This window comes from Pholcus phalangioides, unplaced genomic scaffold (assembly GCF_987345545.1).
Source record: "Pholcus phalangioides strain wild (caught in Gottingen) unplaced genomic scaffold, Ppha-v1.0 ptg000009l_1, whole genome shotgun sequence".
Taxonomy (NCBI): Eukaryota; Metazoa; Arthropoda; class Arachnida; order Araneae; family Pholcidae; genus Pholcus; species Pholcus phalangioides.
The window spans coordinates 57571948-57597387 of NW_028301602.1; the positions used below are offsets into that span (position 1 = coordinate 57571948).

Here is a 25440-nt window from a genome sequence, read left to right on the forward strand (position 1 = left end):
TGAAATGGCAACTTATCGCCAAATGCTCGATTGGTAGGGTCTTTTTTCGATTTGAAACCAGGATTTTTTCTTTCAATATAAAAGCTGAAAAGCTGGGTTTTCCTCTTTTAGATGAGATATATATCCTACCTTATACTTCCTCTAAGGTTTTCCTGGGAGCAGATTTTTTTTTTTTTGCATTGCGTGAATCCAACAAGACTAGGATGATACGTCCCGTATTTCCCGAGTGTGTGTGTGTCCCGATTTTTCCTGTATTTTACATGAAGGCTACTTGAATATTTATTCTTTATTGAAGTCAAAGATTGAAATTATTTTTCAACTCATAAATTATGTTATGATAATTACAACTATAAATGAGAATATTAATCTCTCACATTTGTCTTGGTGAATGTTTTTTTCCGTGGAATTCATTTTAATCCACTGCAATTCGCAGTAATGCTTCATTTCCCGCCATTGTGATTTTTTCGTAAATTCTGCAATATTTGGCACGTTTTTTCGGTTTTGGCAATAATTGGCGATGTCATGAATTTTCCCGTATTTGCAATCGCAATTTCCCGTATTTCTTTCGAGGAAATATGGTCAGCGTAAACAGGACCCTTTCGCGTCGGCAGAAACGTGAACCTTATTAGACTACGCGTTGTTTCGTTGTTGCGTAGTTTTTCCAGCGTGGCACATCAGCTGTTCCGTCGTCTGCGTGCTCTGGTCTGAAGGTGAGAGCCCCTTTTATATACGTCTTAGGGGCCGTTCAGGTATTACTGGGTAAAACTCTTACATCCCTCTTGGGACAGAGCGTGGATCATGTCTGGTCTTACAGGTATTACGTCATCATCGATGGGGGGGGGGGGGAGTTTCCGATTTGATGACAAGGGGGAGGGGGTTTGGATAATACTTACGTCATCAAGGAACCTTTATGAAAATATTAAATATTTTTAATGGCATCTTACTCGGTGCGCCAAAAACGAGAAAACCTTTCGATAGTTCGTGGGCACTTGAAAAGAAACACTCATTCCATTGATAAGTGCCCTACAGAGCCACTTTAGTGATCTCTATGTTTCGCGGATCCAAGTTATCTGGAAATGTGCCACGCATCACTCAAGTGATCCGTAATTATATGCCGCGCGGATCACTAAAATAATCTGAGAATGTGCCGCGGGTAACTTGAGTGATGTAGAACCGCATTGAGGCAATACCTTCTAAAGCAGAAAGCCTGATCCCGAGATTCGTGACGTCATCGCATTCCGTCCTACGAATCTTAAAGTTTCATTCTTTCTTTTAGACGCAGCACTGGCGATATTGTAACTCTAGGACAAGTTTATCTTAATATACCCATATCTTGTGTTTGTCCCCCCTCCCCCATTTTGTATTTTCTCACCAACTTACCAACTAAATCTCTTGTGCACTTGCACACTTGTCAACTAAAGCCGTGTAAACGGCCCTTATCGTCTGCATACATTGTATCGTACTTGGCAACTAAAAATTAAGTTACCAACTAAAGTACTTGCCTCGTGTAAACGGACCTTTAGACGAAGGAAAAGAGATTCGAACACAATTTCTTTACCTCCGTTTTCAAAATGTGGCAAAGACCTAAGAAACGAACATGGAAGGGATGAAAAAAAAAAAAGGATTGCTTTGAGACGAGAGGGCAACGAACCACTGCAGTGAGAGTCATGCGCTATCCCAGGGCACTGAGCTATAAGTAAACTTTCCTTATAGCTCAGTGTCCCAGGGCCGTCCTTAGGGGTGTGCATGTGCAGTCGCAACGCGATTTTCATCAATTCTGTGATTTTTTTCTCATTAATTCTCAATTTTCATCTATTCTGAAAATTTTCGCTTTCATTAATTCTGAATTTCTATCAATTCTGGAAATATTTTTTTTTTATCAATTCTTAATTTTCCTCAATTCTGGGATTATTTTCTTTGATTATTTCTGAATTTTCATTGGCAAGTAGATATTTTCAGCATTCCTGTATATTCTACAATATTGCATGAAATTTTGTATGCCGATTCTCCTCATCCGGTTTAAGGAGCCCGACAAAGCGAACCCGAGAATGAATTCACACTGGGCTCCGCGTCTGATAAGGCGGCCTGGCACTACCCTCTGCATCAGTGACTAAGTTATGTAGAGCACTAGATCAATATATATATATTACTATTATTTTTTATTTGTATCTCCATCTTTGGCTTTCATTATCGGCGTGATCACTAATACAAACCGGTTTTAGTTGAAATTATATTTTTCAATTGTTCAATTTTGAATTGTTCTGCTGGTCGCCAGCAAAAATATTAGCGCCAATTAACAGTCGCCAAATGCCAACCAACATTCCTATAACCTCACGCGCATGCGCTTTCAGGCAGGTAATTTACTGGTGGAAGACACTTGTGTTCTTAAGCCAATTTTTTTCTAATTTCTTCCTGCAAACAGATATCAATGATTTTTATATTGAATGTATTTTAAAAATTCTACACACTGATTGTTTAAAACAAAACTTCTGATCGAATGATTTAGTCTTAAAATGAGAGAGAGAAAAAAAAAAAACCTCATTCAAATACTCCTCTATTATCGAAAAAGAAATAGTCACGGTCGTCCAGACTTCGTTGATCAGATCAGATGGGTGTTTACCTTCTTCGAGGTGTGTTTTGATTGTACTTGGTTTCTTTAAAGATTAAAAAAAAAAGAAGTAATAGACGTAGAAAAAAGGAGATGGCGAATAATTTGATGAAGAGGCTTTCAACGGAAGATTTCGATCCTCACTCGTACGTCCGAGAATTGACCCTTCAGTGCAATGGAGTCGATGATTTGTTGTCTACCAGGGATAGGATTCACAAACTCTCCGAAGAGACAAACGCGATGCTCAAGAAAAACGTGTATAAGAATTACACGCAGTTCATCGACACTGCCAAAGAGATATCGTTCCTGGAGAGCGAAATGTACCAACTCAGCCATATGCTGACCGAGCAACAGGATGTTTTGAATTCGGTGATGGACATCAGTATAGCTGGAGGCAAATCCTTCGATTCGACCGAAAAGCTCGGTAAAGTTGAAGAGAGTCATTACAAGAGCCTTTCGTCGCTCTTAGAGAAGGTCGAAGGATGTGGCGCTGTGTTGGATGAAAAGAAACGTTCCGTGGTACACTGCGGCGAGCTTCTAGAGCTTGATCTGACGGAACTCAGGTTCATCGAGAAAATCTATTGCGTTCTTTTGACAGATGGTTTTTTAACGGCGCAGAAATGTGGGAGAACGCGGAGTCCCATACAATACAAGTTCCAAACTGTTTATGAGCTTGATAATTTAGCCCTGGTTAATATAAAAGACGACGCAACTGTGAGAAACGCTTTCAAGATTTTGGTGTTCCCAGATTCTAGAATGTTCCAGGCTCCAAACCAGGCGATAAAAGAGGAATGGTTGTTGATGGTTGAACAAGCAAAGAGGAAGAAGATGTCTATCTTCAAGAGACAGTTATCTCTATCAGATTCCAGAAACCCGTTTGAAGATGACGAAGAAGATGAGGGGTTACCTTATGAAGACAATAACTCTGGCAGTTTTGACAAGGACTCTGAGTCTGAGGCCCCAAATTGGCTGATGGAACTTCCAGAAGATTTGGATGTTTGCATTGCTCAGAGAGAATTTGAGGAAGCGGTTGATCTAATTAGTAAAGCAAATCAACACCTTGCCAGCTATCCCAAAATACCAAATGGAAAAGAAATAAAAGCCAAGATAGATGGCAGAGCCAAGCAACTGATAGAGATACTAAAAAACGAATTGAAGGTGTCGCCGGACAGGTCTGTTCATGGAGGACCCAGAGCTGCAAGAAGAGCGGTTGCAGTTTTACTGAGCCTTGGAAAATCACCCATTGCATGTGATCTGTTCCTGAAGCATCGCTCTGCACTCTTGAAACATGCTTTAAAACAACAAACAATGGGTGCAGCCACAACTACTTACATAGAAAAATTATGTTCTGTGTTTTTTGGCGGACTGATTGAAGCTGGTAATGAGTTCAATAAAGCATTCAGTAATAGTAACAGCAGTGCTTCATCTTTTGTGATATGGACAAAAAAAGAGCTTCAGAACTTTGTTCAAATGTTCTCCAGGCACGTTTTCACTCCACAAGTAAATGCATCTGTTTCTGCAGAATGTATATCTCATGCCAGGGTACATTGTGATCGTCTTTCGGAAATAGGCATAGATTTGTCTTTTGAATTGAACAATTTGTTGCAAGTCTATGTAGAAGGTCTAGTAACAGAGATTAAAGACAAGTTATTAGAAGCGATCAAGTTAAGATCATCCGATGATAAGTGGCGGCCACAGAATTTCCAAAGTATCAGTAATTTGAAGAAATTCCTTGACGATATGAAAGAATTCAACATTGAAGGTATTGAATCATTCATTCACGATGAATGTTGGGTTACTTTGACAAGCAACAGTATTGCTTTCGGGAAAACATACTTGAATTTCGTTGATGATTTGCTGAAACTCCACACTTCACCGGTTCATAAACTGATTAATGAAGCTCTCGCCATTACCTTCCAGGCTCAAATTTTGCATATTACTAGTGCATATCAGAATGCACTGGACAGTGCTGACAAGCAATTTATCTCTAAAAACTCTTTATTCTTGCATGATTGTATTCTTCCGGTGGCTGAAAAAAATTACAAAAAGAAGTTAGGTTTGGTTTTTCCAAGAATCGTTGAACTCAAAGCAGATTTAGCCAAGTTTCATTCAACAAGCGTGACTTCGAAATATTCCCCGACCGTATATGTTTAGATACAACTTTAAAGTAACGCTATGAAAACTTAATGTAAATGTTTATAGAGCTGGTATTTCAAACCGATTGTTGCTTTAATCATACGAAATTAAAATAATCATATTTCTCTGTGAAATGTCAATCTGTGGATTCTGTATAAGTTTCATTCAGTTTCAAATGTTGACATATTACATGATTTGACAAAAACCATGCACCAGGTTGTAATGGTGACTAAAAAAAAATTAGCATTGGAACCACGGCTGGACAAATCTAAAAAAAATTACATTCCTGGTAGGCCATGTAAATTGAAAAAATACATGCCCGAATCAATATTTTACATGCCTGGAAACATTGCTCAAAATAAATGTGCTGCTATCTAATGATGAAAATATGCAGATATATAGAAATGTAATGCTCTTAATTCAAAAACAAAATTCAAATTACTTTCTTCTTTGATGAGACTTCAGAATTTCGCAAATCCTCATAACCAAATCATGCTGTCTGAGTGAAGAGATTTTAGTAGGTGGTCGAACACTTGGGCCATGCTGGGAAATGTGCGTGTATGTGTTATAAACTTAATTTGAAGATTGTTTCTGTGTAATGCTTGTTATAGTGTTGCCATGAATTTTTCAAACTATGAGTGAAATGTATTTATTGAATAATTGTATCGTTGTAGGCCTGTTAATCTCTGCAGTGAGACTTTTTAACAGGGAGATTGGCTCGCATTCGAATTTCAAAGTTAGGAACCATAGAAAACCAATTTCAAACGACCACCACTTACTATGACCACTTGACCACCACAACGGCTCCTACATGGACTAGTTTTAGACAATCCCCCCCCCCCCCCCCCCAGTTTTCATAAACTAGATTAGAAGTTATAGCTGATTCCCAGCCATACAGGACAGGCTTACCCCAGAAAAGTCTGTGAAAAGGATTAGAGAAGACTATTTTTGTGTGCCAGTTGTATATCCCCGAGCTTTGAACAGTGATGGCCATCTAGTGTAATGCTGGCATTATACTGAGCTTGATGAATACAACCAATAAGCAAATCAGTGACTCCAGAAAATACAACCGATAAGCTTATTGGTTACATTAGTCACGTTTTGTAAGAGCTTCCATAAAACGTTTATAGTGTGGTCTAAAGAAATTTCCTTTTTCTCTCATATTTTCTCCACACATTCAAAGCATGTGTTGCCATCTATTGATGAAAATACTGAAGAATTTAAATAAGAAACTATGCATACAGTTGAATCCTGTTTTAACAAATACCATTATAGTGAAAAAAACCTTGTTTTAATGAATACTTTTCTAATAATCTAGATAAGTTAACATAGGAAAAATGAAATTACCTGAAATTCCTTTCTAATGAAGAGATTTCTCCGGTCTCATAGATTTCGTAATAACAGGATTTAACTGTATATATTTATTTACTTTTCTTATTTGTTTAATGAACTCTCAAAATTTCCTTTTTTTTACAAACCCTAAAAATTTTCTCCATTTTGTGGATTTCTCGTGGTAAAAAAAATTACATGCCAGAGCAAAATTTTTATATGCTTCAGACATGTTGGGCAACCGATTTCTTTATGTATGATAACTGAATTGAAGTCTGAGGAAAGAACAAAATTATTGATGTTAGCTAACACAGAAAGGGGTTCTCTAGTCCGAGACGAGTAGAAGAATCCACTATTTTTGGACTGAGTTTATCGGGGAAAAAATGCCTGGTACCTAAATTTTTTCCTACTTTGCTAAGCCTTAACTTATTAGCATATTTTATGGAATAAACACTGGTGCCTAGGCTTTTTTAAAAAAATTTATCATATGCCAATGCTGTACTTGTATTAAGCTAACAAATGTTTTTGTTCAGCTGTGCATATGGTCTATAAAGAGTTCAGTTGTGATGTGAGTATGTATGTGGTCATTCGAGTGCATGTACGGTCAAATTTCTCTATCTTGAAACTGACGGGACTGAAAAGAATTCTGAGATAGGGGGTTTTCAACGAGTTTTTGTTGCATAAGAAAGGAAAACACGTCAAAAATTTCAATTGATGAAAACTAAAAACACTGTACCAAAATTTTACAACATACTGATGAAATTATCTTCATCATATTACTTATGTTCAATCACCCTGCATGCGAATACACTAAAATAAATATATGTTGCAATTTTTTTCTTCAGTTCAATTTTTATTTAAAATTTGTAAGCTTAGATTGATGCATATTTTTGCTCCTTCAAAATAGTGTCTATACTAGCAAGCAGGGTCATAACTACAAGCTGGGTCAGCCAAGGAGAGCGTGCTTTTTGATGAGTCCATGTAATGTTGAAGGTGTGAGATTAAAGAATGAAATTTGCGCTCCTTCTGGTCTAGTGCCTGGTGCACCAGATCCGTTGGTCCCGCTAGCAACAACATCTAGGACTTCATCCCAGCTTTAAAAAATACAATAGAAATGAACAAACAAAGTGAAATATATATATTTAAATAATGATAGTTTATTGAGAAAAAATACAAATATATATATACACACAATATTCTACTCAAGGCATCGTTTGATTCATCCAGAGTGTATAACAAATTTCTCTGTTTTGGCAAATACTTTCATAACATCAAGTATACTAAACTAAATATTAGAGGCCTTGGTGTGACAACACTGTATAGTGCACTGGGGAAAGGGGGTTCTGAGCTTATTGTTTGTTTCCTTGCTTATTGTACTAAAATACAGGGCTCCCACTCGTCCTACTTTTTGGTAAAATGTCCTACTTTTTAGTTTTTGTCCTACTTTTCCTTACCAAATCCTATCGACAAAATTTGTGTAATTGATTTTAATTGAGCAGGAAATTATTGATATATTGCCAAATATTAGAGAATGCAATTAATGATTCTGCCAAAGCAGAAATTTTATCATTTTTAAGGTAATTTGGGGGGGGGGGGTATGTGGACCATTTGATTGATTAATCTTTCATTTGCTTAGTTTGAGGGTTCAACAAGTATAGTAGTCATAAAAACTTCTGCCTGGATGGAAAAATAATTTTGTATTTATTACTTCGTGGTCTTGGACAGTAACTTTCATCATTCAAAATTATGGTGCAAATAGGTGAAACAACAGTTTGCATTTCAAAGCAGTTGGATACATAGGACTATTCTAGGTTTGGTGATTCTGATGCTACCCTATAGCATTCAGTTGTTTTCTGTATTTTTAAGGCATGAACAGGCATAAACAATATTTACAATGCTCTGCAAAGAGCTAGAAATGGAAGTGCTTCATTTGTCAAAAACGATTACACTGGCATTGAACAGTAAAATGTGAACAAAACAGAAAAATTTAAAAAATGATGAGCAACGCAGTAAAACTATCTGGTTCACCTTGCCTTATATACTTTGGATCTTGTAATTTACACATTTTTTGCATTGTGATTTCGAAAGTGGTCTCAAAGGTGCATCATTCTTAAAAAATGTATGTCTTCGAAATTTGCCGTGCCTTGTCGAAGAGAGTTGACAAGCTTGTCACTTTGGAAGACTCCAAAAAAGAATATAATACATATGAGGAGAGACAGCAAAGAATTATCTGTGGTTGCTAGTGCACTGTTTTGGCCAAAAATTGGTTTTGTAACCAAGTCATTTGCCATTTTGTTTTGGCTTGACTGAAATAGTGCTAGGGGGAAAAAAATTAAATTTTTTTTTTCCATTACGCTTATGATTATGTTGTCTAAGGGGGTTACCCTCCCCCATCCTACTTTTTAGTCCTGCGTTTTCTTACTTTTTCTCATTTTTTGAATGGGAGCCCTGAAAATATTAATTTAATTAGTTTCTTAAAAGCTCTTAATTTGTTTTATATTTTATTTGGCAGGTTATTAAAATACTGGCTATAATACCTGGTGCTGCCTGGTTTTTTTTTCAATTACTGGGAGGATTGAAAAGTGACAAACCATTGTAAAGGAATAAATATTATATACTGACAGCATTAAAGTGAAATAATTATAAAGGCATATACACTAGGGTGGAACGAATTTTTTTTTTTCGAAATTACCATTGTAATAGAATTTAAAATATGCCTTTATGTGAAGAAATGCCATTCCTAATTTTTTCCCCAAAATTCAAACTTCTTGAGGTTCCTCATCACCTCTGAAGTTTTACACACGTGTGGAATTCTGTAACATGACACCGCAGAGGAGGCTTTCCTATTCCCCTGAATACGTGATTCATTCAGTGACCTCAATATTTTCCCCTTATTTTCAGTATTCATTTGCAATCTTACCCCTTAACTGAGAGGGTGTACAGCAGTCAAAATGATGACCAGAAGCTTTTATTGTTGTGACATTTTAGGAAATCCCATAGAGAGTTGGATTCTCTGTTCTCGCCCACCTATGGTGATGTTAAGCTTAGTTATTTGCTGACTCAACGCAATATCAAGGCACAACAATCAAGAAAAGATCCAGCTATTGCAGACATTCTTGAAATTATCGTGCCAAAGATAGAAAATATTTGGAAAAATGCTTCAATTCCTACGGTTTCTCGCCAATGGATACGCAAAAATTTAAAAGACTTTTACTGTAAATACAAGAATCTTCAGAAAAATATGAAAGCAAGGCAAGATTCTCAAACTTTCAAGTTGAACTTGAAATCTTTTCAGCGCGAAGCACGGAAATTGTTTGACATTACATCATGCAAATGTGATTTTGAAGACTTTAAGTGTGACAAGTTGAGAAAAGTCCCAAATTTAGAGCGAGATTTCTTGCAAGATCAAAGAAGTACACGCAAGATGGCCATTGGTCAATTAGATGTCCTAACAACGAAGAAATTTAAAAACAAAGGAAAATTAAAATTGGTATCCCATTTGAAGACATCTTAAGAAGAAACGGCGGAAACTAGTTCATCAACCACTGAAAACTCATCTATATCCAACGATTCTGAGGAAAGTGATCTATATGAGCCAAAACACAGTTTGCCGTTGAAGTTAGCATTTCCATCTACCAGTACCTGAAGCTGGTTCATCAATCGGTGCCGAAGCAAGTACTTCATTTGCTTTTGAAGTTCTATCATCATCCTCTCAGATGTGAACTAAATTACCAAATGTTCCTCTTGCTTGTGGTAGAACTGGTGTGTCTGATTGATCAGCTGCAATTATTTCGAATGCTGTGTTGGAAGATGTTGGGTTATTGACGAAAGAGAAGCCAAATATGATAATAGACCGGATGAAAATAAGGCGTGAAAGAGCATCACAGAGAGTTCTTTTGCAAGTTAAAATTCCTAGAACAAAATGTGCAAGGAATATATTTTGATGGTCGAAAAGACAAAACCTTAGCTAATGCCAAAGAAGGTGATTCTTTCCATAGAAGAACCATATCTGAAGAACACATAACTATATTGCAGGAACCCGAGTCAATTTATCTCGGTCACACAACTCCAAGAAGCTGTAGAGCAAGGGATATCAAATCATCAATCCTAGACTTTTTGAAACAAGATTTTGATACGAAGGAATTGATGGCGATCGTACGCGAAGGGACTGTTACCAATACTGGTTATAAAAATGGTGTTATCAAATTAATAGAGAAAGAAATAAGCCATCCCTTGCAATGTCTTATTTGTCTTTTTCACTTTAATGAGTTACCTCTAAGGCATCTTGTGAAGCATCTAGATCAGTGATTCCCAACGTGGGCGTTAACGCCCCCTGGGGGGGGGGGTGGTAGAAGCTACGGGTAATAACATGGGATCGATTGTGTTGAGGGGGTGATGGGAGAAAAAACTTCTACGCCCACCCACACAGAATTTATTGCTCTCATTACTCTCAGATGAGAATCAAGAGAATTCTAAAAATTAGAAATGAAGGATTATCAGAAGCAGAAATCCGTACATTCCATGTTCCGAAAATAAACGTTTCTGCTAAGCACTATTCGGAACTATGTGCATGGAATCAATTGCGAGTGACTGAACCACCTATTATAAAAAAATCAGGAAATGGACCCACAAAAATTATCCGAACCTGCTTTTCCACCTATACCAAATTTTCCGTGTCACACACAAGCAGTTTAACGGTGTGTTTGACTCGTAACTGAAGCATCTCTTGCTGTATCAGCAACCGTGACATCAGCAGTCATGAAAGCTTTATTCAAGCCATAATATAATCAAGGAGTACTCTTCCATCGTTTGAAAAAAAGTGGACTATGATAACAGAGAGGCACAATAGAAGCATTCTCCTGACGCTATATCGTTAAACTGTTTTTTTTAATTTGGAACATGGTTATAGTTTTGTCCATAACTTCGTTTATGTTTAAAAAGGTTTTTATAATGTGTACTTAGAAAAGTCTTTTTACTCGACCTTTAGGGTCTGTGAGGAACCTCAAGATATTAAAATATTTTCCTAGATTTTTTGGTATAACTTCTTAAAACCTTGAAACACATCTTTTGGATACTAAGGCAACATCAATTTCTAAAAAAAGTGAAAAAACACCCTTTTTTGTTCCACCCTAATATACACGTCTGAAACGCATTGCTGGAGGAGCCACAGTAGCTGAAGTAAACATCCCACAAGTAATTGTTGAGGTCCAGGAACCATTGTTACCTGGCAGTTTTTGCCCATTTTGGGCATTTACCCAGCTCAAACTTTAAAGTAGCCTATTGTTCAAGTCAGGTCTCATTTGGTACATATGCAAAATTTGGCCAAGATAGATCTGAAATTGTAGATTTGTATAGAGAACAGACAGAAAACCAATTTTATAGATAACTAGCTTCAATACCCGGTGCTGCCCAGGTTTTCAATCAATGGGAGGATTGGAAAAGTGAAACCATTGCAAAGGCATGAACTATTATACATATAGTTTATACAGGATTAAAGAAGTGGCAACCACACACATTGTAAAGGCATATGCATGTCTGAAACACATTGCTAGGGAACCATGGTAATCAAAGTAAACATTCCGAAAGTGATTGTTGAGGCCCAGAAACCATTGTTGCCACAGTTTTTTGCCCATTTCAGGCATTTGCCCTGCTCCGAGAAACTTTTAAAATAGCCTATGGTTTAAGCCGGGCCCTGTTTGGTATATATGTAAAATTTGGCGACGATCGATTAAAAATTGTAGATTTGTCTCTTGAGAACACAGAAAATACATATTATATATAGATGGAGCCAAATATATGAACTGCTTTTGGGTTAATGTTTTTTAGGTTGTATAATATTATATTGAAAACCTTGATGGAGATGTATTTGTTGGGCATTGCCTGATTTCAAACCAAGTAGGATTTGAGTATATGTTCTTTTCACCCTCTGGAAAAGGTGAAATGACAGGCCTGGAGCAATGAGAAACAACTAGCTCTATTGAAAGAATTCAAAATGCTAATTTGTAAGTTTAGTTGGTTTTTTTCTAGACTACTGTTTATTTTAATATTTTTCAGTCTGAATGTATCAAAATTGTCAATCACTCAACATGAATTGGTTGTTCAACATCTGGAATTAGATTTCTTCATGGCAATTTCTTCTAACAATCCTAATGAAAATAGATTTCCCCAATATCATACAAATAATTAGCAAAATTTAGGAAACAGTTTTGTAACTGATGAGATCAGTAACTGTTTTTGTAAATCAGGCTTTGGGCATGATAAAAAAATATACAGTGATACTAATCCAGAATGGTGGAATAATGTAGCAAGCTAAGATAAATTATCTATTCCATGTGAATATAGATGATTATGTTACAATTTGTATTCATTTTATAGTTTCAATATAGATTAATTGGATAATTCAAATTTTTTGCTGTTCAGTTTCAAATCAACCAAGTTTTACTTGTACTGAAAATAAAATTTATTAAAAACACACAATAAACTGCAAAAAAATGTGTATTGCACATACAAGATATGATTTGTATCTTCAATTTCTGAAAACGATATAGCAATTCAAATATATTGTCCTCTGAGCTTGAGATGTCATTGGCGATTCATGTGTCTCATTACCAATTTGACTAATATAAACATATTTCCCCCGTCAAGATTGTGTTAAACAGATATTATATAAAATAAACTTCATGTACATATATATATATATATATATATATAGACAAGAACTTAGAATAACTAAATCCTGCCAAGACAAGTTTTTGAAGCTCCTAATCGGATGCAGTATAAAAAATCATGCATGTGGAACATTTCATTGTAAAATGCCGAAGACATAAACCTGGACGAGTTTATTCATTGAATCTAAAAAAAAACCAACAACAACAATCCTGAGAAAATAAATTGGAAAAGCGAAAAATATATTTAAAACAGACCAATAATTCATAAATTCTTCAAATTTCAACAATAGCAGGTTTCATTTTTGAGTAAGTATTTTTCGAATTTCTTCATAAAATAAGAAATGACTCGCAGTAGTCAGAGCTGCTTTATAAACACTAGGTGTTAAACCTTTATACAATGCAAGGATGCCTTCTTGCCGAACAATGGAACTTGAGCAGTGAAGGAAGCCCCTGTAGCTGTGCATGGTGCCGAAACTTTCTCTGGCTTTTTCAAACCCTTGAATTTGTAGCCTTTTCTTTATCAGGTCAAGTGGATAGACAACAGTCTTAGCAACTATTCCTGCAGAAGCACCACAAGTGGTTGCTTGTAAAGCACCTTAAAAAGAGAAGAAATTTCATGCAAAATCATAGTTTAAAAAAAATGTCATTCAAACAGAATTGAAGGAACTTGATTTAATATTTGATTTTTCTTTTTTTTAAAAAACTGTCCAAAAATCAGAATAAAAATTTAAATGAAGTCAATGCTCATTATAACAACTATGCCTTATTATGATGTTCGATTATAACAGGTATGATATATACGTCCCAAATATGTTTTCATATTCATCCCTCATATATATATTTTTTATTTAATATAATGATCCACAAAGACCATTCAATCCAATAAAGTGCCAAAATTCAGCTCTGGACTCTTTTCTGCAAAGAAATGAACAAAATCTTTCACTGCAATTGCTTACAAGAAAATTAAGATTATAGTTTATTTCATCTGAACGTTGTATTCATATTGCTTTTAATTACCTCACACTTAGAATGCCAGTTTTTAAAGGTCCCTTCTAGCATAATTAATAAATTGAACTGACTCGTTAAAAAGTAACCTAGGTTAAGAAGTCGTTTTTATTCAGTGGGTTTTTTTTTACATTAGGCCACAGTGTTATCTTTTGTTAGAGCAGTTTGGATTCTCAAACATCCAAGATAAATGGGAAAGGGAAAGCTAATTGAATTTCAGGATTTATGATAAAAATTTGGGAATTGTTTTTTAGGATTTTTTAATATTCACGCGTTTATATAACCTTTAAATTTCAATAATTTTAATAATCTTCTCTTAAGGAATCGTGAAATGTTCCATGACAATTGATGAATCAGAAAACAATGAAAAGGATTGTTGATTTTGGAGAAATTGTTATTTTATTATAAAGTGCAGTGTAAAAGTAAATGGCAGCAGCCTAGGCTTTCATTGAGAATAATAAAAATTAGAAATAGAATAATAAAAATATTATTCATTTGAATAATAAAAATTTACAAAACACCTTAGTTTTGTCACTCTTGAGCCATGCTTTGACAACGAAGATGTCGAGAAAATTTCAGGAATTTGGACTAATACCACACTTTTTGGACTAATACCACCCCACTATTTCTGTTTATGAATTAAAAAAAAAAAAAAAAAAAATATCATGAAAAAAAAATTCTCTTAGAAATGACACAAAATGTATGAATTTATGAAATAAACAAACTTGGTGCTTCATAAGATTCTTTCTTATTCATCGTGTTCCAAAGCTCTTCAGAAAATTTATAAAATGCAAATTGAACACCAGCATGAGGAGCTATTTGGATAAGAGTTGGCAATAAACCTTTGAAAAAACTTCTGCAGCCCTCTTGGACTAGCATATTTTTGGCAGCGTTCAGTGATCCTTTATAAACCTGGAAAATTGAAAAATAATTATTCAATGAACCTTTTCACTCATATTTATCATTTTAATTTATAAAACTGACTTATGCTGCATTTAAATATTGATCCTTAACTAGCAATGTGTTGTGAAATTCAGGACTCGTTTTCCTATTTTTTATCTTTAGAAGTTTCCCCATCACACCATTTTCAGTGGCTTAATATCTTGTTTAAATACAACCTCCAATAATGAACTTGATTTGAATGACAAAATGAAAGTCATTGTTAATGACTTTCACAAATCAAGTTATTGTTAGTGGCTTTCTTTAGACAATATTTAGGATCCTTAATCATTTGCATCTCACTTTTTTTTAAATATAAATTTCGACTATTTTTAATGTATCATATTCACGATTTCAATGCAATTGCTATGTATTATGTATACTATGTATTATTGAAGCCACTAATCAATTTACTTTTATTGCATTTGCTACTTGTTATTTAATAAAATTTCCGGACACATCCATGAGTCGAGAACATTTCAATATCTCTGAGAGATGTGAAGTGGGGTGTGATCGGCCCCTCAATGTTCAATTTCTAACAGTATCTTTAAATCTTGCTGCATGTTAGAAAGCACAGAGTAGTAAGTGACTAAAGATAATAGCAAGACTAGCCTTTGGTTCTCCTTGACCAACCAATCTAGTACGAATGACATCAAAAGGGAAGCTTGCAAAGGTTGCAATAGCACCTGACAATGCTCCACATGTGAAATTGACAGCAGGCTTGAAATCCTTGGACACTCTGGGTGGAAGCAACGTCCAGGATTGTTTCGTTAGCAATTCAAAAGATAGGAACTAAAAAGGAATAAAAATTGTAATTCATAATTTGTAAATTCATTAAAATAGAAAATAAATGGTATAATAATTTTTATATATCGGACAAAAATGAAATATACGCTCTTTATTATAAGATATTTTTGAAAAAATAATGTTCCAAGAGAGGATTATGCAAATTAAGCAATGCAATACCAAATTTGAAAAAATCAGTTGCTCCATAAAATCAATCTCTCCATTCAAGTATTTTAAAACGACATAATTCATTTGTAACCCTTTTTCTCTCACAGCATTTGTATTTTTCCAGCCCAGAAAACTCATGCTTCATTTTTTAAAATTTCTAGGTTTTCTTAAAAAATTTCCTGCCAGGCTATTTTTTGGTCACAGATATCTTTGAATAAATAATGAAAACACATTATTTATGTAAAATTTTTTTTGCATGAAGCCGCATGGCAGATTAGCTGCGATGGATGGATGAAGATACAATTCCTTTTGTTTATGCTCCAAGAGTATAAATGAATAAACTTCACCTCATTAGTTTAGCTGGGATCATTTACATCAATGTTTAAAATTTGTTATTTGACACACAAGTTTAAAAATATAACTGATATATTATCTTGAGCTTCAAATACAAAGGCCACAACTGGCAAATTGCCCAAAGAGGTGGCTGAGGCGACCCAAGATTTTTCAAGTCCTGGTGCAACAGCCATCGAATGTAATTCATGACATAATGCTGCCTTGGACCCAACCTGAACAACAAATCGCAACCCATTCCATTTTCCCTTGGGCAACAACCACTTTCATGAGAAATCCCCAGCAAATGAGATATACTTTCATCTTCTTCCCATGGAATCCACATTTTTACTTCTAAAGCATCGCACAGCTCAAGGCATGTTGGCAAAATGTGATGGATGTCGAGAGGGATCACTGAGTATGTGGCAGTTACTTTGCGTATATTGTTTTTGATAATTAAAAACTATGGCATAGCTGCTAACTTTGGATAGTGAGAATTAGTTGGGTTTTTGCATGGATACAAATTTCCGTACAAAAAGTATATAAAAGATTTTTGAAATTTTTCATGAAGAAAAACTACACTCAAATCAAATCATGGCAACAAAAAATTGCCATCAGGCCTGAAAGGGGACATACAGACTTAACACAGCATATGGTCAAATCAGATAAAAGTCATCTCATCAATTTCGGATGTCAAAAGAACAAATTGGTGCTGGCTGTTTGGTGAATTTCCTCCCCCCAGAAAGAGAAACACATTTACTTTTCTGTGATTCGGCACAATGGCAACAATTTATTTTATGCTTGTGACACCATTTCTGGGATAAAAAAAAAACAAAAACAACTGTCTTTTTTCGAGGTAAATTCTTTGGGAAAATAATTTACCTGGAAAATAGGATAGGATCATGGTTGAAATCCAGAAGATATAAGAATTTTTAGGAGTCCGAGAGATGGTGGAGAAATTCGAGAGCCTCCCAGAAAATCTGGGAGACTTGGCAGCTATGCAACAACGACACCCTATGAGGATCTGATCGCATCAACCTTCATGCAGAGAGAGACTTTCATTCAAAGGGTTAATTTGTATTTATACAATATTTTCGTATCAGCCTTATCAGGACTTGACAAATCACAAACGCTAGGTCTCTGCAGTGACTAAAAAATTGGTATTCACATTTGAAATTTTCTATGCGTGATTGCTTAATTGGGGTCTAAGGGTAACACCAAATTTTCAGAACTTGTCTTTGCATCTAATGCTAAAGAGGCCACTAAATCTTGGAAAGTTAAAAAAAAAGTTATTACACTGTTTTTCTTAAAAAAAAATGCTTGGCTTTTAAGATATTTGGTTGGTGACCAGTTATTTAAATTTTCCAAGCTGTGGCTTTGATGTACATTGTCAAATGTTAGGTAGCACCACTTCACTGAAAGACCTATATATGCACAATGTTTGTGGTGCAACTGCTTCCTGCTGTCCTCTTGCATCACTACTAGCCAGAATGTTTTGTGAGTAGTTAATGTATTAACAAGTTTATATTAACCCGTGGCCCAGGTCATTATTTTATAAGAAATTCAAACTGGTGGACCTCTTTGAGGAAAGGGCATCCAACAATGTGGTGGGAGTCAATGATTGACAAAAAAAAACAATAGTTCATTGCCCATAAGTGAAATTTTTTTCTCTTCACTGGTGGGAAAAATAGAAAGGATGGTGAGCTAGAAATCCTACCAGTTAACGTGTTAAATGTTAAAAGAGCTTGTGGTAATCGATTAAATTTAAGTATTCCTGTATAAATGTGTTGACAACATCCTTCCGACTACTACTCAACTGTACATGCACCTTATGCACATTCCTCTACAGAATTTCTAACAAACTGTTACGCGACAGAATGTGCTTGTACATGTTATAAATCTAATGTGAGGTTTATTTCTGTGTAATGCTTGTTATATGTGGTGCTGCCATCTGCCATAAATTTTTCTAACTATGAGTGAAGTTTAATGATCGAATAATTGTACTGTTGTAGGCCTGATGCTCTGATGGCGAGACTTTATAACGGAAAGATACCGCTTATTTGCACCTCAAATTTGGGAACCACAGAAAACCGACATCCTTTGGACTATCTTTCACTCCTAAACTATTTCAGATTTCATATATAAATGTGAAAGTGTGTGTATGTATGCATGCTAGTTCTTTATACAAATCTGCAATTTTCGCCAAATTTTTCATATATACCAAACAGGACTGGGATTGAACCATAGGCTACTTTAAAAGTTTGTCAGAGCTGGGCAAATGCCCGAAATGGGCAAAAAATCATCCGGCAACAATGGTTGCTGGACCCCCAACAGCCATTTTCAAAATGTTTACTTTGGTTACCGTGGTTCCCTAACAATGCGTTTCAGACATGCATATGCCTCACTTCTTTTATGCTGTATTATGCAATATAACAGTGCCAGTATTATGTATAATAGCTTATTATAATGGTTTATCACTTTTTCAATCCTCAGTAATTGAAGAAAACTCGGGTATTTTTGCTAGTTTAAGTAGTATCATATATAATAATGATTAACATATTTAATCATAGAATTTACTACTGTAACGAATCTATTTTCCCAGTATGGATATTTTTATTAACTCTCTGTGGCCTTACAGCACCTAATGCGTTTTGTTTGTTTATACGTTGTTAAAAGAAGTTGAGAAGAGAAAATCTATCTTCCAAGAGAAGAGAACGTGAGTTGGAATGTGGCTTCCGTCCTGGAAGGTTGTCTGTTTTGAGTGTGCTTCGAAATAAAGGCTTCTTCGTTAAGTTCCATAGTTTCGTGCTTTAATTGGACACCCCTCCAATATTAAGTACTAAGGGATATTCCGCCACCTCACGGAAAAGAGACGCACCTTCGATGCGACGTCCCCTTATACTACCTCAATGATTATTATGCTAACACAATGGACACGTTTAAAATGAAATACAATGAAACATGTTGGGGTAAATCGTGAAGCTATCCATACTTAGAATAAAGCAACTATAAGTATATTCAGTCATATATATATTGTTTCTAGTTATTGTAATTGTATTTTTAATTAGGTTGTATTTTAGAAATATGATATCCATATTTGTTATGGGCATCTTTTTCTCAGCCACCTCATTGGACATTTCGTTTGTTGTGGCTTTGTATTTCACTTATAAACAAATTGATTTTCTATAATTCTTTTTTTTTATAGTTAACCCTCAAATATTTAGGATTGTGTATATTATTATAGAATCACATATTTATTGTTTGTTACATTTCCTGAAATATATTTATAAAAATATAACCACATGTTTCAAGTGTGTTTGTTGATTCATGTTTCATTTATGTTTAGTGAATAGAATAAAGCAATGCTACCTGAACAGAGGTTTGAGCTGGAAAACTTTCAAAGATACAAAAGTCATTGATTCCATGTAGTATACTCATTATTCAAAAGGGGTGTAAAATGCAAACTGAAGTACACTACTACCAGTTAACTTGTACATGCGCCTCATAAACATTCCTTTGGGGGAATTTCAAAGTTGAACAGCTGATCATCAATGAGGTTCACTGTGGAGTGCAGCCGAGTAAAATTATCAGGAATTACTGGAGTAAAGTAAATCTGAATGGTGCATAGCAATGTATTTTAATGAGCAATATTTATCCATCCACATGTGTATATGATTAGCTGAAATAAATCTATTGATAGCCACAAAATAGAAAAATGCTCAGTAGCTTTCAAGTCCAAAACATATATTTGAAAAATCGCATTATAAAGATATAGTGACTGCACCTGAAATGCTCCATATGATATGGACAAACATTGAGCAGGAACTAGACCTTTCCAAAATGCACGAACACCTTCTTCTATCCAAATACATTTGATAGCATGGACAAGACCTTTATATTTTGAAGGCTGACTAGAGGCTCTCAGAGGATCCACCTGAAGCTGAACGGAAAAAAAAAAAAACCACAAAAAAACAAAGTTAAAAAAAAACTCCTTCAATGATATCAGTTGTAAGCAAAGTTTCCATCAATCTTTTTAAACTGATGTGCATCACTTTTTCCTGCGCACGGCAATATGCAAATAGAGTAATTAGTGATTTTGCATCCTCAGAAGCATTTCTGTCAAGTGGGCCAGGTTAGAGGGAACACTAAACAGAAGAAAAACAATGTAGATATACTCCAAATATGATGAGAACGAGATCTGTTTTGGAGCTATATCAAGTTTCTTTTCCAGTAGCATAGAAAACAAAAATTCAAAAAATAACCTTTTATAGCAAACATTGCTTGCTTGTCGGAACACAAAGTCGAACAAAGTCAGTAGAGTTGTTATTTCAACTTTGCGTGTAGAAAATCAAGCAATGTCTCCCCTATATAAGGCTATTTTCGTTCTTTTGTTTTTTATGCTATTGAAGAGAACTTTATTTTGTTCTGAAATGCGTATAGCTGTCACTCTCACCATATTTTGGTTTATCTATGTGTTTTTTTCCTGTTTATCACTTTCGGGTGGAGGTAATCTCTTTCTATAGAGGGAAGCAATGATTGCATGAAATAAGGGAATAATCTAAAATAACTACATGATTACTAGAGCCTGGAAGTTCAGGCACTAGGCAGGCAAAAAGGCACTAAAAATGCCTAAAATAGGCACTAAAAAAAGCATTTGTAATTTATGGAAGGAAGGAAGTATAATTAAACCACATTTCATACGTACTTGAAAACGTATTTTTAAGACATCAAATGGTTGAAATAGGCATCTTGTGATGAATCCACTGGCAGCACCAGCAGTGACATAGTCAGATACCCGTGCCTTGGAATCTGATTCATGGTTAAAACCTACCATTGTAAGTTTCCATAGACTTTTTTCTTTCAAAGAAAAAAAAAATTAATATAAACAAGAATTGCACATTACTTTTACCAAGATTTAGAAAGAAATCATAACCAAGAGAGAAAAGAAAAAAAAAAAATGATATTTTTGGTTCTACCAATAAAGAACATGACCATTCAATTTGACTGGAACCAATATAAACAATGCAAATACATGAGCTAATTTTTTTTATAGAGATCATTACAGCATTGTTGCAATGATGCTGTGAAACGGAGCCAGGCCATGTTGTTTATACCACAAGTTAAATACTTACACTCCCTCAAAGCAAATGAACTCCCCCCCCCCCCCCAAATGCACGGGCACAGTGATAACAGGAACAAAGTAGTTGTGAATGAGCCAGTCGAAAAAATATAGTTGCAATATTTTGCAACCTGTGTAATGTTCTGGTTAAAAATTTAATGTGCTAGAGGTAGCAATGCACAGCAGTGTCACCAAGGACTTAAAGAAGATTGCGATGCATTTGCATCACCTTACTGAACAAGCAAGGTGTGTAAGAGGACCAAAGCTGATATAGCAATTGACCAAACGACATCATCACGAGTTATTGCAAAGGACATTGGTTCAGCAGACCACCACCAATGTGAAAGCTATGACTACGATTGGGACAGTGTCATCGTTAAGCATGTCGTTCCCTGAAGGAATACAGTGAATGTGGAGCACTACTGTTTGTTTTGCAAAGCAATCTGCAAGCAGCTCTGAGAAGAAAACTTAAAAATTTTACTTTATACATAAACCACCCATCATTCTGCATGACAATGCAAGGGTGCATAGGCAGCAGGAACTGTGTCTAATTTCAGTCGTAGGGAAGTGCTTCACCCTTATACATTCCAAGTTAAGGCCCCTACGCGACTTTAACCTAATCTCTACGATTAAAAGAACCACTTTGTTGGTTTCACTTACTAACAGTTGACGACATTTTTTTTCGCATTAACTACAGTTTAGGTGGTGACAACAGTATCCAAAGGCTTCCGCATCACTGGAAACACGTAATACGCAATGCTGGTAGCTACACAGAAGGCATGGTCAAACGCGGAACCTTGTATGCATACTACTACTAAACCTCACATGCACCTCATCCATATTCCTCTGTGGAACTTCATCGGAACTTCTAATGAATTGGTACCTGCTAGAATGTGTGTGTGTAGAGAAGCTGACATGAAGTTGCAATAAAAAAAAAAAAGACAGAAAAGAAAAAGAAAACAAAAGTAAAGACAAAATCGACGAAATGTGTGGCACACAATGCAATTGATTCCTCCAGAAGCAGCTGGCCAATCATTCTTCATGTAAAGTGCTGGCTTTTCCTATTGGTAAGTGGATGACGATTCACCTTGCATGCAGCACAGAAAATCTGCTCCTAGGAAAACCCGGCTTTCAGGAGTTGGGCACAATTGAATTTTTTTTAGAGTCATTAGCCTTGAAGTAGCATTGAAATTAACATAAATTGACAAAACATTTTCTTTTAATATTTTTATTTTATTGAAAAAAATATTTTTGCACCCCAAATAATTTTTGATTGTCTTGGAGGAAAAGAAACACGAGCCCCCTATTGCTCCTCTCCTGCATACACCTCTGATACCAATATACAGGAGATGGGAAGTGGGGCCGAGCTGACAAAATCTTGTTGACAAGGGGGTGGGGTCAAAAATGGCTAAAAGTCTGTTGACGTAAAGGCCCATTTATACGTGTTAATTGATTAAGTAGTTAACTAAATTTTAAGTTAATGATTGGTCAAAAAGTGTCCACAAGATAAGTGATTAAGTAGATACTCATTGGATAATTTTTCTGGAAGCCAAGAGCAACTAGCGGATGAGTGCTTCAGTCTACTCAAATCAATGGAGAGAGACGAAACGCACGAGAAAATAATAGGAGTTTTTCTTTTAAAGCTCATAGCTTCAACAACAATGGATGAAGATGATCCAGTAGAACTTAGATATTGTGATCACTCTCTCAGAGCCATATTATATATTTTAATGGAAGTTAAAGATGAGATAAATTATGAATTATGTAAGCCGAAAAGACTATGGGAGAAGATTCTTTGCATTTGTAGGAAATTTTAAGGATTCATTAAACATAAAAATTATTTGAAATTTAAAAAAAAAATGTAATGCAGATGATATCGTTATGTTAAATACTTGATTATGTATTTTTACCAAATAGATGGCAGCAAATTCGTTTTGGATGAGGGAAATATTCCAAACCCGTCCAGTTTTTAATATACTATAAATCATTCACACCAGCCATGGCCCCCACAAGGGGTGGGCTGACAAGGCTCCAGCTCTGGGGCCCGGGAGGATTTTAATCATTTTTTTGTTTTTTCACGTTATAAATTCACCATAAAGGGAACCTCATCAAAGTCTGCTCGGGGGGCCCATAAAAGATCCCAGCCTAGGGGCCCTGCTTCAGGATGTGGGGGCCATGACACCAGCACTCGATATATATTTTTGAACCTTCAATTTTTTTCAACTCCTGGCACCACGTTAACTGAATATTCCATAGCTTCCACTATTTCCCAACAACGATTAATTTTCACCTTGTTTTTTAAGGCAATTCACATCTGTAGGTCAACAAACATTCATGGTGTAGATATTCTTCAACAAACTTGAATGTTGTGTCCTCTGGTCACTTTGCCATCCCATATTTCTTAGGAATTCTAGCTAAAAGGAAGGAGACAACAGAGAATGAACACGCTTAAGATCAAAATAAAGCTCCCAAGAGAGAGCGAAAAGACTCGTCCAAGAGTGGCAGGCCACGCCCACTGGTGCATGCATATAGGTCTACTTAACGAAAAAAATAGAACCATCTTTATTTCACTAAATAACTTAAACACTTACCAACTAAACCCGTGTAAACGGCCCTTATCGTTTGCATACATTTTCACGTACTTGACAACTTAAAATTTAGTTAACTACTTAATCACTTAACGCGAGTAAACGGGTCGTAACAGTTGAATGACCCCACACATATATATAGACATCATCCTGAGCCCCCATCCCACACCAGCATAATTATCGTGTCCTCCCCCAGACTTTGAGGCCTATGATATCTATCAATTCGGTATAGATACAAAGCAATACTTTCGCATCCCCTCCGACTCCGTTATAAGCGGGTCCCCGACTGTATATAGGTTTGCTTTCAAATACGAATGTTTTGGATTAAGAGCACGTTTGTGGAACGAATTGTTATTCTCGCTCACCGAAATACCACTGCATAGAAAAATGAGAACAAATATAAAGTTTGTTTCAATGGTAGAAATGGAAAACTTACGCCACAACTGCGAGACATCAAAAACGCCATCGGGGATCAACTAGCAAGCTTCTACTAAACGGCGGTGACCATCATGACGGGCGTGACTGCTAACACTCCAAATCTTTGTGACGGAAATAAATAACCGAAAACTTGAACCTCTTATACCAAGAAATGAAATTCTAGAGACAGCAGACAACAAGCTCACTTTATAGTTTCGTTTGTTTATTTTTACAAAATGATCAAGATCATGATAACGTGCGATTATCAAGCGAGTTTTCTTTCTCTCTTCAAGGATCGATTTCACAGCAAAAAGTTTGACTTATTTGATGAGGCTTTTCGAATAGAGGCCATAATCATCATCAGCATCACTGAGGGACAAGCACACGATGTTCCCCCCATAGAAATCAATGTTAAAATTAGCGATTTTACCGTAGAAATGCGGGAATTTGGTGGGGTTTTCCGAAACATCAATGGTTTTAAAAATTGAATTGGATTCTGCATTTTCGAAATATATCGAGTTCGCTTAGAGATACGGAGCCCAGAAAATTAAGTATAAAATAATTAGCCGGACCTACTCTTGAGTTGGATATCCATGCAATAACACACATTGATTTCAACTTTTTTACTTATGTCTTTTCATCAAATACGAAAGTTAAAATTAATGTCTCCGTATTGTCTTATAATATCAATAATAAACTGCTTCAATACATATAGTTTAGGATGTTTTGAAATTAGTTATGTGGGCCCATAAATTACATTGAAGAAATTCCGCAGCATTTATGAAGCAAAAACAGCCAGATCAATAACTTGAACTTCAAGAAAATTTTCGAAATATCTCTCTAGAGCATGGGCGGAGATACGGGGCGCCCCCCCCCCAGCACGAAAGGTGAAGTCGACTGATCTAATGCATATATGTATAGATGAATGAACACCATCATCGTGTTCCTCCCCCACAGCAATAATGACCGTGCTCCCCCAGAGGTCCAAGTCTATCCCCACCTATGATCTAGAGCCCATCAAAAAAATGAATAGTTTTTTTTTCTAAAAGTTTCTTTAATTTAGATTTATTTATATGAAGAGATGGTATTTTTTCGGCCTGTAATATACTGAAAAATTGAATTTTCTGGATGTGTTGGCTGTCCGGAGGCTCCTGATTCCACTCAGCGCTTCATGCTAGTACTAATGCGTATTATGAGAAATTTAAAAGTGTGTCTCTGGTGTATTGGTTAGGGGCCGTTCAAGTATTACGTCATAATTGATGGGGGGGGGGGGTTCCGATTTGCTGACTTTTGATGACAAGGGGGGAGGGGGTTTTGGATAATGCTTACGTCATCAGCCACCCTTTA

At 35.7% G+C, this 25440-nt stretch overlaps 2 protein-coding genes across 2 annotated transcripts; one reads left to right on the forward strand and one right to left on the reverse strand.

Moving 5' to 3' along the window:
• The first annotated feature begins 2375 nt into the window (after positions 1-2375).
• On the forward strand, positions 2376-4884 carry Exo84 (exocyst complex component Exo84). The gene has a single exon (XM_089236641.1). It carries the CDS (start codon positions 2702-2704, stop codon positions 4760-4762), a length of 2061 nt encoding a protein of 686 aa, XP_089092767.1. The 5' UTR covers positions 2376-2701; the 3' UTR covers positions 4763-4884.
• A 7640-nt stretch (positions 4885-12524) lies between these two features.
• On the reverse strand, positions 12525-24275 carry LOC149083370 (mitochondrial thiamine pyrophosphate carrier-like). Its single transcript, XM_089236642.1, has 6 exons — positions 24113-24275; positions 20675-20826; positions 19754-19909; positions 15298-15477; positions 14472-14658; positions 12525-13336 (listed from the first exon to the last, which is right to left on the reverse strand). The coding sequence occupies exons 2-6, from the start codon at positions 20801-20803 to the stop codon at positions 13038-13040; spliced, it is 951 nt and encodes a 316-aa protein (XP_089092768.1). The 5' UTR covers positions 20804-20826; positions 24113-24275; the 3' UTR covers positions 12525-13037.
• Between the last annotated feature and the right edge of the window lie 1165 nt (positions 24276-25440).

Bases quoted from the DNA above. Each gene is read 5' to 3' on its own strand.
- LOC149083370 (XM_089236642.1), bottom strand. From the start codon at position 20,803: ATGGTAGGTTTTAACCATGAATCAGATTCCAAGGCACGGGTATCTGAC. The intron at 19,910-20,674 runs GTACGTATGAAA...TTTTCCGTTCAG, and splicing joins TCTTAAAAATACGTTTTCAA to CTTCAGGTGGATCCTCTGAG. The intron at 14,659-15,297 runs GCTAGTCTTGCT...TCAATTTTCCAG, and splicing joins TTGGTCAAGGAGAACCAAAG to GTTTATAAAGGATCACTGAA.
- Exo84 (XM_089236641.1), top strand. From the start codon at position 2,702: ATGGCGAATAATTTGATGAAGAGGCTTTCAACGGAAGATTTCGATCCT.